At 38.5% G+C, this 20,847-nt stretch overlaps 1 protein-coding gene and 1 pseudogene across 2 annotated transcripts in view; both read left to right on the top strand.

Moving 5' to 3' along the window:
- The window catches only part of NTN4 (netrin 4), a 125,010-nt gene that overhangs the window by 35,792 nt on the left and 68,371 nt on the right, over nt 1–20,847 (top strand). For both annotated transcript variants that reach the window (XM_047066886.1, XM_047066885.1), the window contains exon 3: nt 11,436–11,714. In XM_047066886.1, coding sequence (XP_046922842.1) covers nt 11,436–11,714 — 279 coding nt within the window. The remainder of the gene's footprint in view (nt 1–11,435; nt 11,715–20,847) is intronic.
- Nucleotides 13,408–15,627, top strand: LOC124501200 (aspartate aminotransferase, mitochondrial-like; annotated as a pseudogene).

The raw sequence follows: 20,847 nt of genomic DNA, 5'->3' as shown, positions 1-20,847 counted from the left end.
GACAGCACCAGACACAGCACAGTGAGGCTCTCCTCCAGAGGAAGGAAGGTGGTCCACACTGTGCCTGGTCCTTTAAGTTTTGGAGTTTTGAATCCTGGCTGTGTGCCAGAGATAAAACATAGAGGAACTATGGCATCAGGTGTGCCAATGGCTCAGCACAGAGAGGGTGAGGGGGCAGGGATCTGATGTAAGCCTGAGACACAGGAGGGAGATTGTTCGCTTTTCTGTGAGGGTTTCCTGAACAGTGGTGGGTGTGAGGTCCCCTCTCTGGGGATGAGACAGCGGGGTGACAGAGTGATGCCATCTCCCCCCCCCCCCAGCACAGTCAGACTTCAGTGAGCAACACAGCACTCCCAGTGGAGGCTGAAGCTGTTTACATCAAATCCTGCCCCCCTACACCCCTGCAGTTGCGTCGTTACTAAGGCAGGTCTGACTATAGGCCAGCACACTGGGCCTCTCCCCCAGAGGATCAGCACAGGCCCCCTGCATGCACCAAGCCTACTGATTATAGAGTGCTCCAAAGTGTCAGCTTCAGTTCTGGTGGAAATAGGACCAGGCTTTCTTCTTTTTTTCCTTTGGAATCAGGCTTATAGTTTTTTGTTTGTCTGTTTTTGTTCCTTTTCCTTTTCTCCCTTTCTCTCTCTCCCTCTCTCTCTCTCTCTCTCTCTCTCTCAGATCAGGATGTTTTTTTAATCAGGCTCATTTTAACAAACAAATCAAAGCATTCTAGTTAAAGGTCCACTGCAATACTCCTCACTGCAAGAAAGGGGAAACTCTGCAGAGGACTGACCTGTAGTAAAGAGTAGCCAAAACACAACAGCAGAGTGTACAAAACATACACTAGAAACACTTCCTGAAGCATCAGTCCCTGGACAGTGTACAACCCCTCCTTAACATAGGATTACTCTCAGCAACAAAAAACATAACAAGCTTTCATAACACGCAAAAGACAGAAACCTAAAAGATGGAGGAACTCTCCCCAAAAGAAAGATCAAGAACTCACAGCCAAGGATTTACTCAAAATAGTTATCAGCAATATATCTGATCAAGAATTTAGACAACAGTCATAAGAATACTAGCTGGACTTGAAAGAAGCAGAGAAAACACCAGAGAAACCCTTCCTACAGAGATAAAAGACCTAAAATATAGTCAGTCTGAAATTAAAAAATGCTATAACTAAGATGCAAAACCAACTGAGTGTAATCACAATAAGGATGGAAGAAGCAGAGGAATGAATAGGTGACATAGAAGATAAAATTATGGAAAATAACGGAGCAGAAAAGAAGAGGGAAAGGAAAGAAAACTATTAGATCATGAATATAGACTTATGGAACTCAGAAACTCCATAAAACACAGTAATATCCATATCCTAGGAGTACCATAAGAAGAGCAGGAAAAGGGGGCAGAGGGTTTATTTGAACAAACTATAGCTGAGAACTTCCCTAATCTGGGGAAGGAAATAGGCATTGAAGTCCACAGAGAACTCCACTCAAAATCAACAAAAACAGGTCAACACCAAGACATATCATAGTGAAACTTGAAAAATACGAAGATAGAGAATTCTGAAAGCAGCTAGGGACAAAAGTCCATTAACCTACAAGGGTAGACACATAAGGTTAGCTACAGACCTGTCCATAGAAACTTGGCAGACCAGAAGGGAGTGGCATGATATAGTCAACATGCTAAATGGGAAAAATAGGCAACCAAGAATATTTTATCCAACAAGGCTGTCATTCAGAATAGATGGAGAGATAAAGAATTTCCAAGACAAGCAAAAACTAAAGGAGTTTGTGAACACTAAACCAGCTCTGCAAGAAATATTAAAGGGCATTCTTTGAGCGGGGAAGAGACCAAAAGCACTCAAGACTAGAAAGAACAGAGACAGTCTACAGGAACAGCAACTTTACAGGTAATATAATGGCACTAAATTCATATCTATCAATAATTACTCTGAATGTAAATGGACTAAATGCTCCAATCAAAAGATATAGGATATCAGAACGGATTAAAAAAAAAAACAAAAACTAGACCCATCCATATGCTGCTTATAAGAGACTCATTTCAGACCCAGTAACACCTGAAGATTTAAAGTGAGGGAATGGAGAACCATTTATCATGCTAATGGATGTCAAAAGAAAGCCAGAGTAGCCATACTATATCAGATAAACTAGCTTTTAAAACCAAAACTATAACAAGAGGTGAAGAAGGGCACTATATCACAATAAAGGGGTCTATCCAACAAGAAGATCTAACAATTGTAAATATTTATGTCCTCAACTTGGAACAGCCAAATATATAAGTCATATGATAACAAACAAAGAAACTCATTGGTAATAACATAATAATAGTGGGGGACTTTAACACCCAGTTACAACAATGAACAGGTCATCTAAGCAGAACATCAACAAGAAAACAATGGCTTTGAATGACACACTGGACCAAATGGACTTAACAGATATAGTCAGAGCATTTCATCCTAGAACAACAGAGTACACATTCTTTTCAAGTGCCCAGGGAACATTCTCAGGAATAGATCACATACTGGGTCACAAATCAGGCTTCAACCAGTACAAAAAGATTGAGATCAAACCATGCATATTTTCAGACCACAACACTATGAAAGTTTAAGTCAACCACAAGAAAAAATTTGGAAAGACCACAAATACAAGGAGGTTAAAGAACATCCTACTAAAGAATGAATGGAACCAAGAAATTAAAGAAAAATTAAAAAATACATGAAAGCAAGTGAAAATGAAAACATGGCAGTTCAAAACCTTTGGGATGCAGCAAAGGTGGTTGTAAGAGAGAAACACATAGCAATACGGGCCTTCCTCAAGAAGCAAGAAAAGTCGCAAATACACAACCTAATCTTACACCTAAATGAGCTGGAAAAATAACAGCAAATAAAGCTGGAAAAATAACAGCAAATAAATCCTAAAACCAGCAGAAGGGAAATGATGAAGATTAGAGGAGAAATAAATGATATAGAAAGCAGGTCAATGAAACTAGGAGCTGGTTCTTTGAAAGAATAAACAAAATTGATAACCCCCTAGCCAGACTTATCAAAAAGAAAAGAGAAAGAATTCAAATAAATAAAATCACGAATGAAAGAGGAGATCACAACCAACACTGCGGAAAGACAAACAATTATAAGAGAATATTATGAGCAATTATATGCCAACAAACTGGGCAATCTAGAAGAAATGGATAAATTCCTAGAAACATGTAAACTACCAAAACTGAAACAGAAAGAAATAGAAAACTTGAACAGATCCATAACCAGCAAAGAAATTCAATTGGCTATCAAAAATGTCCCAATAAATAAGAGTCCAGAGCTGGATGGCTTCCCAAGGGGTTTCTAGCAAACATTTAAAGAAGAGTTAATACCTATTCTTTTGAAGCTGTTCCAAAAAATAGAAATAGAAGGAAATTTTCCAAACTTATTCTATGAGGCCAGAATTACCTTGATTCCAAAACCAGCTAAGGAGAATGATAGACCAATATCCCTGATGAACATGGATACAAAAATTCTCAACAAGATTCTAGCAAATCAAATACAACAGGACATTAAAGGAATTATTCACCACAATCAAGTAGGATTTATTCCTGGTCTGCAAAGGTGGTTCAATATCCAAAATTCAATCTACCTGATATACCACATTAATAAAAGAAAGGATAAGAACCATATGATCCTCTCAATAGATGCAGAAAAAGCACTTGACAAAATGCAGCATCCCTTTCTTGATAAAAAACCCTCAAGAAAGTAAGGGTAGAAGGAACATACCTCAACATGATAAAGGCCATATACAAAAGATCCACAGTTAATATCATCCTCAGTTGGAAAAACCTGAGAGCTTTTCCCTTAAGGTCAGGAACACAACAGGGATGTTCACTCTCACCACTGTTGTTCAACATAGTACTGGAAGTCCTAGCTTCAGCAACCAGACAACAAAAAGAAATAAAAGGCATCCAAATCAGCAAGGAAGAAGCCAAACTTTCAGTCTTTGCAGACATGATACTCTATGTAGAAAACTTGAAAGACTCCACCAAAAAATTGCTAGAACTGATAAATGAATTCAGCAAAGCTAAAGGATATAATATTAATGTACAGAAATTTGTTGCATTTCTATACACCAATAACAAAGTTGCAGAAAGAGAAATCAAGGAATCAATCCCATTTACAACTGCACTAAAAACCATAAGATACCTAGGAATAAACGTAACCAAAGAGGTAAAAGAACTGTCCTCTGAAAACTATGTAACACTTATGAAACAAATTGAAGAAGACACAAAGAAATGAAAAAACATTCCATGTTCATGGACTGGAAGAGCAAATATTGTTAAAATGTGTATACTACTGAAAGCAATCTACATATTCAATGCAATCTCTCTCAAAATAACACCAGCATTTTTTTATAGAGCTAGAACAAACAATTCTAAAATTTATATGAACCAGAAAAGACCCTGAATAGCCAAAGTAATATTGAAAAAGAAAAACCAAAGCTGGAGGTATCACAATTCCAGATTCCAAGCTATATTACAAAGCTGTAATCACCAAGACAGTATGGTACTGGCATAAAACAGACACATAGAGAAATGGAACAGAATAGAAAACCCAGATATGGACCCACAAATGTATGACCAACTCATCTTTGACAAAGCAGGAAAGAATGTCCAATTGGAAAATAGTCTCTTCAGCAAATATTGCTGGGAAAACTGGATGGCAACATGCAGAAGAATGAACCTGGACCACTTTCCTACACCATACACAAAAATAAATTCAAACCAGATGAAAGCCTAAATGTGAGACAGGAAACCATAAAAATTCTAGAAAACACAGGCAGCAACCTCTTTGATTTCAGCTGTAGCAACTTATAAGACATGTCACTGGAGGCAAGGGAAACAAACGCAAAAATGAACTATTGTGATTTCATCAAGTTAAAAAGCTTCTGCACAACGAAGGAAACAATCAACAAAACTAAAAGACAACCTATGGAACGGGAGAAGATATTTGCAAGTGACACATCAGATAAAGGGCTAATATTCAAAAATCTATAAAGAACTTATCAAACTCAACACCCCAAAAATAAATAACCCAGTTAGGAAATGGGCAGAAGACATGAACAGACATTTCTCCAAAGAAGACATAAAAATGGCTAACACACAGGAGAAAGTGCTCGACATCACTTATCATTGGGGAAATAAAAATCAAAACCACAATGAGATACCATCTCACACCTGTCAAAATGGCTAAAGTAACAACTCAGGAAACAACAGATGTTGGTGAGGATGTGGAGAAAGGGGAACCCTCTTATACAGCTGGTGGGAATGCAAACTGGTACAGCCACTCTAGAAAACAGTATGGGGGTTCCTTAAAAAGTTAAAAATAGAACTACCCTACCCAACAATTATACTACTGGGTATTAATCCAAAGTATACAAATGTACTGATTCGAAGGGGCACATGTGCCCCAATGTTTATAGCAGCATTATCCACAATAGCCAAAGTATGGAAAGAGCCCAAATGTTCATCAACTGATGATTGGATAAAGAAGTTTGGTATTACATAATGGAATATTACTCAGCCATCAAAAAGAATGAAATCTTGCCATTTGCAATGAGGTAGATGGAACTAGAGTGTATTATGCTAAGCAAAATAAGTCAGAGAAAGGCAAATACTATATGATTTCACTCATATGTGTAATTCAAGAAACAAAACAGATGAACATAGGGGAAGGGAAGGAAAAATAAAATAAGATATAAATAGAGAGGGAGGCAAATCAAAAGAACTCTGAGCATTGATGGAGAAGAGGTGGGTGGGGGCATGGGCTAAATGGGTGATGAGCATTAAGAAGGGCACTTATTGTGATGAGCATTGGTGTTATATGTAAGTGATGAGTCACTAAATCCTACTCCTGAAACCAATACTACAGTATATATTGACTAACCTTAATTTAAATAAAAACTTGGGAGAAAAAACTGGTAAACAAACTAGTAAATAAAGAAGAGAAAATTAAGCCCAAAGGAAGTAGAAGAAAGTAAGTAATAAAAATAAAAGCAAAAATGAAATAGAAAAACAGGAGAGAAATCATTGAAAGCAAAAGCTGCTGTTTTGACAACATAAAGATATGGGAATTTTAAAAACCACTAAAGAACAATTGCAGTTAGGATCTTAAAGCTTCCATTTTTGGTAAATAAGAAAACTAGACCACAAACCATGGAAAAGGTGTAATATTTGTATGTGTTTGGGTGCTTGATCATGCCTGCTTGATCCCTTTTCTTAAGAATGTGAAAGACCGTGTGTATTATTGAAGAGAAGGAATCCATAAAACCATTTGAAATATATTACATATTTTTATGTAGGTATTTATACATATATGTATGTATTCATACACTTTCTCATCAAGAGTACATAATTGTAAGAACATTTTTCCTTTTTTATTTTTCTAAATCCTATTACTTATTTGGCTTCTCCTTTTTAAAAATGCTATTTGGAAAAATAGTTCATTTATTTATTCATTCAATGTAATTATGAAATGCTATAATATGCCAGGGACGTGCTGGGGGACACAGCTGTTAACCAGACAAACCTACTGAGCAGAGTCTATTTTGCGATACAGACAAGTAAATAGGCAATAACAATGTACTAGCATGATCCGGGCACCTGGGTGGCTCAGTCGGTTGAGTGTCCAACTCTTGATTTCAACTCAGGTCATGATCCCAGGGTCATAGGATCGAGCCCCACATTGGGCTCTGTGCTGGGCATGGAGCCTGCTTAAAATTCTCTCTCTCTCCCTCTGCCCCTCTCCCCTACTCATGCTCTTTCTCTCAAAAATAAAAATAAAAATAAAAATAAAAATAAAAATAAAATACAATGTACTAGCATGAAAGTGCTTTCATGGAAACACAAGTGCCAACAGAGTCCACAAGATGGGCAATCACCTCGGACCTGAAATATTTCTCAAGCTAGTAGCTAAACAAAAATTTTAAAATGTGATAACTAAGTTTCTTGAATTATTGTGATCTAACATAGGCAATAAAATTTTAATTATGGAGCAATATGTAAATATGAGTTTGGTACTCAAAAGACTTCCTGTCTATTATGTACCTAATATTTACTTCTTATTCTGTTCACATTGTGTTAAACTCTGTTGAAAGTTTCATCTCAGTAAAAATAGGACATATGGAATTCTATTTTAACTAATTCTCACTATTATTGAGAGTTAGAAAAGAACATATAGGTAATTCTAACCTGCTCAGAACTTTTTAAGGATCTCTTTGTTATACTAAGGCATAAGAAATGGCAGAGCCTAAGCCAAAAGTCCAGATCCTTAGGCAAAGTTTAAGGGATTCCAGGCTTAGAAAGCAGGCCAAGACCGGAGAAATGTGAAAATTCCAAAGATTAAGTAGGAAAGGGTTTGTGATTCACTCAGAAGCTCAGATAGGTTTTAAAATTATGTATTTCATTTAAACCATTGATTTCACATTTGGAAATGTATCTTCAGGATATTATTATAAACTTCTGCATTTTAGCTATAAGATTGTTCACTGTAGTTGGTTATACCGAAAAGTTGAAAACAATCTAGATGCCTAACAACAGCAACCTGATTAAATAAGTTATGTCATATCCGCACAATAGAATCCTAACCAGATTTTTTAATTATGAAAGAGTGTTTCTCAAACTTTATTGTGCATCAGAATCATCTGGAAGGCTTGTTGAAACCCAGATTGCTGGGCTCCATCCCCAGAGTTTCTGATTCAGTCAGCCTGGTATAAGGGCTCAAGAATTTGCATTTCTAACTAGTTCCCAGGTTGACACTGATGCTGTTGGTCTGGGAGCCACATTTTGAGAACCACTGATGTAGAATTATTTTCACTGAATTGGAAAAAATTCACAAGGTATTGTTAAGCTGAAACAAAGCGGTTTACATTACATTCTATATGTATATATACAGAAGATTAGATGGGAAAATACTGTGGAGTCGGTATTCCTGTACTGCACTGTAGATTCTTAATGTCTTCTACATTTTTGAGTGACAGATTTCTCTGTAATGAGCATAGTATTAATCACTGAAATATAACCCACTTTCTTAATTTGAAAAATAGTATCAGGAAGTCCTGGCCAATAGCACTAACAAGCTGGAAACACTGAAATAGGCTCGATCCTAGTTCTCCTCTGGCTTGTTAACTATGTCTTGCAGGAGTGTACCTTCAGACGCACTCATAGACAGAGGAACAGTGGTGGGCCCATAGATACATCCTGTTCCTGATGGGGACAAAAACAGAAGAGGCTGATATATGAGGGCTTCTACACTTTTTCTTACTTCATTTTAGTAGTGCCATGCGGGCTTCTTCTGGAGATGTTTGAAGAAAAACTGGGTGGGACCCAAAGGGCGACCTGCCAGAAGTTTGAAGCATCTGGATTGGCGCACTCTTTGTTTCCTGACGCAGGGTAGATCCATTTCCCAGAGTATCAGATTAAGGCGTCTCCTTTCTGGAAAAAAGATTTCATGGTTTAAATTCCCGTTCACTTTGTGTCTGTGGCACTCTGCTGTCTCCTTTCCAGCATGCAGCCTCAGGGGTCATGATGTCCCTTCCCTGCTGATATCAGCGTGCCAACTGTGGTGTCATGCACACTAAGCACAGAGCCGCCATTCAGCTTCCACAGTCTGGGTTCAGGAAGCAAAAGAGCTTCTAGTTCCTACAAACCTTGACAGATCTTCCTCTAGCCTTGCATATGCTAAACAATTCTCAGAGGACAGGGGTTATAAGGAGTGGGGGAGAGGGAACTAGGGTAAATGTCAAGGATAAATACGTGATAGGAACAGAGAGAGCAAACAGTACCACCAATGTTGAGGAAAAGGAAGGGTGGGCCACGGTTTAGAGAAGGATGCCATATGCTTTTCAGTGGAATACTTATTTGGTAAGCACTGTGACCCTTTTCCATGTCCTTGTATTACTGTGGTTGATAAACCAGGAGGTGGCCACATTACTGATTTTATTTAGAGCAAGTGTCCTTCACGAATGTCTAACAGAATGCCAGTATTGGGGGTGTTATTTGAAAAATAAGTGTCACATAAAACTCACAATGGGTTCAATTTTTTAATTTTTTTAATGATTCAAAATGTAAAAACATGCTGTGATATAGGCTATCATTAAAAGAGACATTACTTCCATATTGACTTTCAAGTAGGTGACATAATATTGTTGGAAAACAGTATTCCATATGTTGCTTTCCACCACTTTACATGTGAATAAATGGGGCAGAACATTGTTAAAGTTTAGGATACAACTTTTTCCAAGGTTTGCAAGTTCAAAAATAGCTAGAGATGCAGAGGTTGGTTAATGATTCAGTTATTTCTAACTGTTTTTATAATTTCCTACCTCTTCCCTTCTAGTGCTATAATATGAATTCAGTGTGTGAATCTGTTTAGGACCTTAGAAAAGGAAATTAAGTTATTTAAAATTCTCACCTATTACTTAAATGCCAAGAACAATGTTATAATCAATTCATTTACTAAGAATTTATTGAATACTTCCCCTGTGCTAGGCACTGTCCTGGGATCAGCAATTATCCTCAAGAAGTTTACTTTCTAGACCAGGAAGACAGTAAAGCATTAAAGTACAACTACAATGTATCAATTGGTAAATAAGCGCTAAGAACAAAAATGAGGCAGGCTGCTATAAGGACTTTGTATTTTATTCTGAGAGAAATGGGAGGTCCTTGGGTGGGGGCAGATTTAAGCAGTGACATGATCCAACTTCTATTTATAGAGAATCACTATAGCTGCTGGATGGAGAATTGGCCGTGAAGGCCAAGTATCCATTGAATTATCACTCCTCCTTAAGTTATATTTCATTTAGGACAGTTCTGCACCTAAGTATGGCTGGAGATGTGATCCTGCACAGTTGATTCTTGCCTTTTCATCCTTTCATTGCAAAATCAATTCTTAAAATGAAATTTTTATATCTGAAGTATTCCTTAAGGAATTTTTTTCCTGGAAAGCTACTTTTAGATACATTCTCTCTAAATGGGAGTTTATCCAAAGCCTACGTTTTAATAATTACTTTACTTTCATACTACTCGGTTATCAAAATATTTCTGGATTTCTTGTGAGTAGAGTTTTAACATATCTTTAAAAAGCCAAGAGATGCCTAAAATTTTTTTCAGGGGAGCTTTGTGTCTCTTATTACATAAATTAACAAGATTGCTTAAGGTTTTGTTCTGTTTTTTTTTTTTTTTTAACCTGCATAATAAGGTATAACTTGGTATTGGTCTCCTTATGATACTGTTTTATGTTGTGAGATAGTTTGGAATTCCTTTTTTTATATTCATTGCTTTCTACTGGCAGTGATTTTCTCTCCCACCAGCCTTACTCCCCGAAAGTTAAGACATCCATTAGAGAAGTTTGTACCCCTCCACCCCAGGGGCCCTTTTATTACCCCCATATAACATATGGACACACACACATGCCCAAAGTCCGTCCCTTCTGAGTCTTCCTCCCTCTGGTTTCCTCCTCAGAACTAAAGTTTTAAATTGCCTTCAAGTCTATCTGTAACATACACAATAAAAAGTTTTATTACTTATACTTTACATTTAACCAAAACACTGTTAACTAACTTGATCAGCCATTTTATTTTCTACATTTGGATTTAAAGGACTTTTAACTGATTTCAGATATCAAATCCACCCTGAAATGACTATATATTTACTACTCATAAGAATATTCCAAGAATGTACCACAAGCTTGGAAGGCAGATCCAGAAAAGGAGAACCAAAGGTATTTGTAGCAACAGTGGCCCCAATTAATAACTGATTAGTCTTTGAAGGGTCACACCTCATTTGGAAATAGAAATGTCTGGATCTTGATTTTGGTGCTTCTCTTCTTCCCCCTTTTTAATCCATTCTCCTTATAGAAGTGGGAGTTATCTTTTTAAAAAATGTAAATCAGATGATATCAGCTCTCTGCATATGACCCTCCAGTGCCTTCCCACTACAGTTAGAATAACTACCATGGCCTTTAAAGGACTCTCTATTCATGATCTGTTATGCACTGGCTCCGTCCTCTTCTCTAAAAACTGTCCCCTTGTTTCCTGAACTTCAGTCACACTGGCCTTGTTGTTCTTCCTTTAATAAGCCAAGCTTGATTCAGCTTCAAGGCCTTTAAACTTGCTGTTCCTTCTGCCCAGAATGCTCTTCCCCCAAGATCTTTGCATGGCTGCCTTCATCTCAAGAGTAAGGTCTCTGCTGGTTACTCAATTTATACTTCTGCATCTGAACAGGCAGCACACCTGTGTGATCAAGGTCTAAAAATCTCTTATCTTATCACTTGCAGATGACAAAAGGTGTAAATCAAACCAAGACCGTATGAGGCAAACAATTTGGGGTTTGCACACAGTCGTATATACTCATGGTATTTTTTTCTTTCTTTACAGGTTATTTTCAGAGCTTTGTCACCACCATATGATGCAGAGAACCCTTATAGTGCCAAAGTGCAGGAGCAATTGAAGATCACCAACCTCCGTGTGCAGTTGCTAAAACGACAGTCTTGCCCCTGTCAGAGAAATGACCTGACCACAAAGCCTCAACATTTTACACATTATGCAGTCTATGATTTCATTGTCAAGGGCAGCTGCTTCTGTAACGGCCATGCGGATCAATGCGTTCCTGTTGATGGCTTCAGACCTGTCAAAGCCCCAGGAGCATTCCATGTGGTATGTAAAACAATTCCTCACCTGTGAAAAACAAACCATAAGTTACTTTCAGCTTTGGACATTGGTAATCGAAGTTCCCTTAGAGTTGGTCTGTGCTCCCATAGTCCTCCCTGTTTCTTCCTCTGCTGATTCACTCCTCCGACTCCATACCCATCTTTTAAAGTGCCAATTAACTTGTGGTTTAGTCTTCAATTTTAGAATTATAAATAGTCAAGTATGATAACCAGATTCCTTGGAATACATCCATGCCATTTTTTAGTGCCATGACCTTCAGATATGAAGTGTAAGGTGAGCAGTAAGAGAGGTTGGCATAATCATATTAGTGGCATTATCACTCAGAAGCCAGCTTTGACAGTAAATGGGAACCATTGTTGAAGACATTTTAAAGTGGAAAAAATAAGAACTTCAGTTTAATGCCTGGTATCTTTTGCTGTTCAGCCAATAGAATAAATAATAATTCTCCTCTGTGAAGAGTTGGCCTGACCCCCTCTCACCCTAAACCATGGTTAAACTCCCTTTCCTCTGTATTCACATATCTCCTTGGACTTTCCTCTCAACTTCTGCTTGTCTGCATCTCCCAGGAGATCACAAACTCCTGATGACAGGGACTGCGTGATCTCTGTTGCCTTAGTCTGGTATGTTACTGGAGCCAGAATTAGGTGTTTGATTGAGTGATAGCAACATAGGAATAAAAAGATAATCAAAACCTATTGTCATTGTCCTCACATCACCTTCTTCCAAAAAACAAGGTTACAGAGTGGCTCAGACAGCAAGTGCCTTGTTGGGATGCACCCAAAGCAATGCGGATTAGGCAAGGGTAAGACAGGTAGGAGAGCACTTCAATTTTTAAATTTTATATTTTTCTCTGATACCTCAGATCAAAGCAAAAATAAATAAATAAAAATTTGAAGATCTCAAAGTATCCTTATTTCATTTTGTAGCGTAGACTTCCACATGTGTCATCTTTCTCCCAGCCCTGATAGAGGAAAGGGCCATAAGGGAGCATGAACCAGTTAGCCAGCAGGACAGTTTGTGTTTGCTGGGCTAAGTCCCTGGGGTGCAGGACAACATTGGGGTAACAAAAATGACTAGGGAATCAGCCAGAGTTTCAAAAACAGAAACAATGCTATCACTCTAGAAATGAAACTGGGGCTCCCAAGTTGGAGAAAATGAAACATTCACCCAACAAACTAGTTTGCAAACACTAATGGATCTCTGAACTCACATTGCTTCAAATAAAGGATGGACTAATTTGTAATACCTAAGATAATTGGGTTCAAGTATGATTGAAATAGAAAATAACCCAGGGGCACCTCGGGGGCTCAGTTGGTTAAGCATCTGACTTTTGATTTCAGCTCAGGTCATGATCTCACATTGGTTCGTGAGGTCGTGCCCCAGGTGGGGCGCCATGCTAACAGTGTGGAGCCTGCTTGGGATTCTCTCTCCCTCTCTCTGCCCCTCCTCTCCTAACTAAGCAAACATAACAAAAAAAAAAAAAAAAAAAAAAAAAAGAACCCAGACATTCTAGACACATGTCAATCTACTAGACTGTAACTAGAAAGTTTATGTGAAGTAGAGCACCAATAAATTTCTGCCACTAAGTGAATTAGTGAAAGGAGAGCATGCAGGCTGCAATGGACTGAATGTTTGTGTCCCTCCAAAATTCATATGTTGAAAACCTAATCACAGTGTGATGGTATGTGGAGGCGGGGCCTTTGGGAGGTAAGTAGGTCATGAGAGTAGAGCCCTCATGAATGGGATTAGTGGCCTTAAGAGCTGAGAGAGCTAGCTAGCTCTCTTTCTGCCACGTGAGGATACAGAGAGCAGTCAGCAGTCTGTAACCTGGAAGAGGGTCTTTATGAGAACCCGACTATGCTGGCACCCTGATCTTAGACTTCCAGTCTCCAGAACTGTGAGAAGTAGATTTCTTTTGTTCATAAGCCACAAGCCGGTCAAGGGATAAAATCTGGAAAACTACAAGCTGAAGACCAACCACACTGGCCACATAGGCTACCTGAATGTAGTGACTGTCTCTCCGGATGGATTCCTCTGTGCTTCTGGAGGCAGAGATGGCCAGGTCATGCTATGGGTCCTCAACAAAGGCAAGTACCTTCATGCACTAGATGGCAAGGATGTCATCAATACCCTGTGATTCAGGCCCCACCACTGTGGCTCTGTGTTGCCACACGCCACAGCATTAAGATCTGGAACTTTAAGGTCAAGATCATTGTAGATTAGCCGAAACAAGAAGTTATCAGTGTTAGCAGCAAGGCAGAGCCACCCCAGTGTACCTCCCCAACCTGGTCTTCTGATAGCCAGACTGTTTGCTGGCTACCCAGACAACCTGGTACAGGTGTGGCAGGTGACCATCGGCACACCCTAGAAATATATGCTAGAGCTTTAGAAATTAAAAAATGGCTTTCTGACTTAAAAAAAGGGAGAGAGAATTCTATTAACTTTGCTAAACTTGAAAAGAGATAAATACAGAGTTATGAGAAACTTCTATGAAAGTCTCAAAATAGAACTATTCTATACAGTCTTCTGCCAGCAAGAAAACTGTCAGGCAATGAGCCTGAGCCTCCATGTTTGCACCACTGGCCCTCCACTCCATTCTGCCACTACCCACTGAACCTCTTGTTGCCACCTGGTACTGCTGCACTCTGACAGCATCCTCTCCAAAATCACCAGTCTTCCACCTCAGCCTCACCACCTGGTCTCTGCAAGAGTCAGCTCCTGGTGGGCCCATGTGGAGATGGGGCCTCCAGATCCCATCCCGAGAGTCACAAAATACTGTAAGAGAGACACCAGTAGCAGAAAGAATCTGGTAGGAGGTGTCTACCAGTATAGGAGAGCCTTATGTCCTCCCTAGCATCTGGAAGGCAGAGGCCCAGACTGATGTAAAAAATATGGACAAAGAATATCTGCCCATTGCAGGACTGGCTGAATTTTGCAAGACATCTATAGGACAGACCCCGGTGGAGGACAGCAAAGAGTTGAAAATTGGCCAGTATTATCACTGTGCAGACCATTTCTGGAATTAAGGCCCTGGGTATCAAACTGGTTTTCTGCATAGATTTTTTAAGATCAACCAAGATGTCTTTTCTACCCAAACCATCAGACACATTGGCATGCAGCTGCAAGGTTAACAATACTATGACTGCCCCCCCCCCCGCCGCCCGCCAAGACTTGTGGCTTTGACTTCACAAGCACTATGGAGGACATTTCAAAAATGCCACAGCAAAGTGTTCTTCTGCACACCTATGCCCACAATCCCGTGGAAGTGGACCCTCATTCTGAGAAATAGAAGGAAATAGCAACAGCAGTGACAAAAATAATCTCTCTACATTCTTTGACATGGCCTACCAAGACTTTGCCAGTAGTGATGGTACCAAGGATGCCTAGGCTGTACACCACTTCACTGAAGAGGGCATTAATGTTTGTCTCTGCCAATCCTATACCAAGAACATGGGCTTATATGGTAAGTGTGTGGGAGACTTCACTGTGGTCTGCAAAGATGCTGATGAAGTCAGAGGGGTGGAATCACAGATGAAGACACTGATCCATCCTGTGTATTCCAACCCTCCTCTCAATGGAGCCCGAGTTGCCTCGACCACTCTGACCATCTAGATTTTCAAAAACAATGGTTGTTAAGTGCAAGTCATGGCCAGCTGCATCATTAGCATGCAGATTCGGCTGGTCTCCAACCTCAAGAAGGAGGACTTCTCCCACAATGGGCAGCACATCCCTGACCAGACTGGCATATTTTGTTTCACAGGGCTAAAGCCCAAACAGGTGGAGCAGCTGACCAAGGAGTTCTCATCTACATGACAAAGGTCAGCCTCATCTTTGTAGCAAGGATCATCTTGGACAACTGGGCTATCTTGCTCATGACATCTACTCAGTCACCAAATGACTTTCCTGATGAGAGGGAACAGAGTCAACTGTCCTGTCTTCAGCCTCTGTATTTGTGAGATTCACAGGATGAGGGAGGGTGAAGGTGACTGGCAGATCATTTCTTTCAACCACTCAGTGAATGAATGTTGCTCAGAAAATAACATGTAGTTAAACAGCACAGGGGCATCTGTGGCTGGTGTCTGGAACTGTGTGGCTTGAAACCAAACTCTCCCTCAGCTTTTTATCTGTAACTTTTCTAAAGTAGTTTACATGTATAAGAGAGTCACATTCTTAAAAGAAAACCATCAATCATGCCATTGTAATATCGCAGAAGCTTTAACTGAAGCACCTTATAGTGTTAAGAGTTCCTCTGTGGACCCAGCGTGAGACATAGCCCTTGTTAAAGGCTTTGTGAGAAGACCTAGTCCTAACATTAATGGTCAGCCTGTTTATCTTCCCATGACTGAGCAATCTTATCAATAGACCATGTTACTGAAATCGTGTTTATGAAAACCAGAATCTACTGCCACTGCAGCAAGGAAAATTAAAAATGCTGTTTCCTATCTTGTTTAAGAAAAGAGAACGAAGTTTCTCCCTTTTTAATGTTTCCAGGCATTTTAACGTTCCTCTCTTTTCCCTTATCCCTGCTGTTCTTTGCCTACGGAACAAAGATCTCTAACTAGCCTAGATTTTCATCCTGTTCTACTGCCTGATTGGCCATCAACCCCATTTTCTCAGGATTTATTTATTTAAAGAGTAAAGGACATAATTTGCTATTCATCCCATACCCTCGTCTTTCTCAGCAATGAATAGTGGAAGAGTAGGCAACTGCACTTTATTTCAGCATCCTTTTCGATGATTGAATGTTCAATTTTCTCCCACTGGGTTTTGCCTCTGCACGGTGGGACTTCATACTTCTGTTCAGTGTGGTTGTACAGTCTTGCATCTCACATCATGAGTTGGGTAATGCAGGGTAATACTAGGAAAGAGGATATTCTGGACCTTGGTTTTAACCTTGTGTGCTGCCAGCTGGGCTCAGGCTTCACCCTTTGGAAAGATAACAACCATCTGTTCTAATCATGTAGACTTATTGCAGCCTGGGTTCTCTGTCATAATAAAGTTACTGTAGGATGACCTTTCCCATCCCCAAAAAGAAAACTGGTAGCCTATAGAAAGGATCTGGATAACCAAGTAAAGGGGATTATTTAGTAAGTGTTTTTCATTTTTAAAGGATGTTGGAATGAGAAGTCTCCATCCTAGAAGACCTTAGGGGATTGAAACTTCACTTCCTTACTAATCTCAGGTCACTCTGAAATTGGAAGCAACTTCCTTTTAAAATAATACTAGTTTGGGGGCGCCTAGGTGGCTCAGTTGGTTAAGTGTCTGACCTTTGATCTCAGCTCAGGTCTTGATCTCAGAGTCATGAATTCAAGCCCTGCATTGGGCTCTATACTGGACATGAAACCTACTTAAAAAAAAATAATACTGGTTTTGTGCCATGCTGCTCCCCAATTTTCATATCGATTTCAGCAGCAGTGGTGGTAGCCCCTAGTACTATAACTACAGCATGTGCCAAAACCAGGCAAGATCAAGTCAAACTTAGAGCCAGGGCAGGGTAAGGGAGAAGAAACAGGCTAAGTGGCCAATGGTATGTTGGCTTCCAGGATCCAGTTCTATGAAAATCCTTGTCTCTACTTGCTGAAAAAAAGTTATTTTTGTTTTTTAAGCCATAAGCAATTGGACCAGCAGACGCTTATGATTGGAAATAGGAATAGTTCTAGTTTCAGATTTTTCCCATCCCTAAGCTTAAGTGCATTTTATTTTTATGTATTTTTTTCTGGATTATAAAGAGTTGGTATTAAATTTGGGAATGATTGCCTCTTTTAAATGTGATATTTTTATTTCCATAACTGCTTAGGTGAGCAAATTGCACATTAAAAGAATACTCTTGTGTAATTAATTAATAACATGGCCATAAGGTCAGTTGTCCTCCCACATTTGTATGAACACTATTCATTTTACATATGCAGGTATAAATAACTGGATTCATAAATTGTGCCTGTACAATTGAAGGTAGCCTCTTGAAAAACATTATTCTTTTACTAGTCAGTTTGTCATAGGTATGTGTGTATAAATATAACATTGTTTAGCACAGTTTTTCTTATAGTTGGTGGTCCTGAACCAGTGGCACTGGGAGCATTACCTGGGAACTTGTTAGAATTATCAGTTCTCAATCAGAAACTCTAGAGATGGGGCCTAGGTGATTTCAGTGCTTGCTAAAGTTTGAGAGCTGCTGCTTAATAGACTGTGCCAATTCATCTACAGCTCATATTGTTGTCAGGATGAGTAATTAATTAATGAAGTCTGATTTTATGAGCTATAATTTTTGATGGCCGATGACAATTAAGGAAGTTAATGGAAATGATACTTAATCTATTTCTCAAGTTATCTAAGATGTTAGGGTCATTTTCTCCCTGTGAGAGAGGGGAGCAGAAAAAGGCACAAAGTGCAAGTTGGCACCCTCATTTACTTTGAAACACTCCTCCTATGTCTTTTACTACCACCTTCATGCTTCCCCTTCTTCCCAGATACATTCTCAAATACATTTCATTTATTCTTTACCAGTTCAGATTTTTCTCATCTGTTCATTTTACTGGAAGGCAGAACAGTGAAGTAATTAAGACCCTAGCTTTGGAGTCAGATCTGGATTTGATTCACCACACCATTTGCTAAGTTACTCAGTCTCACTGAACCTCAGTTTCCCAAGAAAGTAAGATCTACCTTATATAGTTATTGTGAGTTTTAAAATTATGATAGCCTGTGCCTGGCATATAGTAGCCACTACTGACTTTGCTATTACTATATTGTATTACCCCAGCCACTTCTACTTCTTCTCCCACATACACTTCTTCCCATAACAACAAAAATAAATTGTAGCTTATGTGCTGTTTGACATGTTCACAAGGTTGGGGGTTTGTGACAAGGAAACTTTGACTCCAGCCTGCTTGGATCCCAGACGTTATGCAAAAAGGAGATCTTAAGCTTTTTCTCTTTGCAGCTGGAAAGGACTGATGTAGTTCTCTTTTTCCTAGCAGCTGGTGATTTTACAGCTGTTGGATGATGGATGGTAATAAGGAACATGGAACATTTCATTGTTTTAGTAACATATCATTCATTGGATACCACAGAAGCCTTAGAATACTGTGAAGAATTGTTTAAATACCTTGCTCTATACTTGTTAAGGTGGATTTTTCCTTTGTAATCAGAAACTCATTATAAAAGAGTATCAATATTTTAACTGGTGTATTCTAAAACTAAGAGTAAACATTGAAACCATATGTAGAACCATATAGTGGGGTTTGAGGAAAATGTCACTTAGCTACCTAACTCTGTAAGGCAAGTGTTAGAATTACTCATATAGTTTCATTACAAACATTTTTCTCATCTGAATCTGAATACGTTATATATTTATGTTTGCACATCTCATATATCAAGTTTTATATTGTCAGAACAGGTTTAAGACTACATTTTTCATCTTCAAAAAAATTTTAAATGTGCTGTGGAATAAGCCAAAAATAATAATTAGAAACCTCTTAACTCTTCAAGGAATTAAAGAAAAGAACAAGGGCTTGAAAACAGTAATGAAGGCAGCAGCAATCCAATCATTTCATTTGTCACATTAGGATCTGGAGGAAAGGGTAATCCTATCACCAAAATGGTGCACAGTGTTGTGTTCCAAATACTAACAAACTTATTATAAAGCCTGCCAATTTGATACAGTTAGTGTGAGATTATCCTTAATCCATTTCAAGGTCTTGACCTTCTTATTTTAATGTTCCTGAGTGTTACTATGTTATAGCTTTGTCATTAGTCCCTTGGCAATGAGTAACTACAGATACCATAGAAGGTGTACAGAATGTTGATTATACTTCATTTACTACCTTGTGTTTTCTAGTAGAAGGGCAAGCTAGTAAAACATGTTCATGGCTGGAAATTGTTAGTGTTTTGATTGTAAAACTTCCCAAGTAATCTAGCTTTATTTTCGCTTAAGACAGCAAGATATACTTTTTCTCTTAGTGGCAAAAGTGGCCTAAGTATATTCTTTTTATTTGAAGATCAGGAAACCAGAAGACTTCATTCATTACAAAACGATTTTTGCACTCATGAAAGAATTACCTATGGGGTTCCTTTCAAAGGTTTTCCCGGAATGTTTAAATATTTATTTGCAGGCCTTTGACTATTTCACAGAAAGGTTAAATGAAAAAACAACTGAAAACTAAATTGTTGGTGTCAGAGCTGACATTTCTGAAAGTAAAATATAAGTCAATAGAAACGTGAAATTGGTTCTCCAAAATATAATATATATACAATTCAACTTTTCATGAACATGCTTTGCAGAAAGTGAAACATCTATATTTATGTCAAAATTGGAGCATTTTTCAGATACAAAAATAAGTTTCTTTAACAAGTTTGAGCAACTAGTAGAAATTTGGGAAGAAACAACTTAAATTTGACATTTTTCCTACTGTAAGTACTTGTCAGATATTCAAGGTATATCTCACTTTGAAAATTTTTCTTATAAATATTTCTTTTTCAGTGTAGCATTTTTGGATCCATTCTGCAGATATCTGGGAGATCTCTGGGTCTGCAAGGCCTAGTCTTGCCGTTTCACTGCTAATATAATGACGAGGAGGTGGTGGTGGTGGGGGGGAGCTACATGGAAAGAGAAAAGCTGAGGTTACAGATAGATATCTCACTTCTGGTTCACAACCCCAGAACTCATATCTCTGTGGTATTTCATTTGCGTCTTGCCAATTCTTTAAGAGCTGGAAATGTACTTCAATTTGTCCTAAAACAATTACATTCAGTAGAAGATAAGCTGTAATTTAAGTCCTTATTCCCTCTTACAAGAATTTTTAGTCACCAGACACACAAAGTTAAAATACAAACACACACACACGCGCACACACAGTGTCCTAATGATTCCACAAGACAGAAAATTCATAGCTATTTCAAATAGTGAGGAAAACAAGGTCTTCTAATTTTGGCATTAAAAGCCTTAAAGCTATAATTGAAACTACAATTGTGTTATATCTTAGCAATGTAAATATGTTAATGGAATAAAATATTACATGTGTGGGGATATGAAAGGACTGTAGTATTTATTAACTCATAATAAGATTTTTTTTTAGCCATATGGAATTCTGATACCTCTTTAGCACTTTAGCTTTTTAGATAG

This window comes from Lynx rufus, unplaced genomic scaffold, assembly GCF_022079265.1.
Source record: "Lynx rufus isolate CCGP_SWC_20201006 ecotype Redwood Valley unplaced genomic scaffold, mLynRuf1.p SCAF_7, whole genome shotgun sequence".
In the NCBI taxonomy this organism is placed as follows: domain Eukaryota; kingdom Metazoa; phylum Chordata; class Mammalia; order Carnivora; family Felidae; genus Lynx; species Lynx rufus.
The sequence above is the reverse complement of the archived record's forward strand: the minus strand, read 5'-3'. Positions and strand labels throughout refer to the sequence as shown.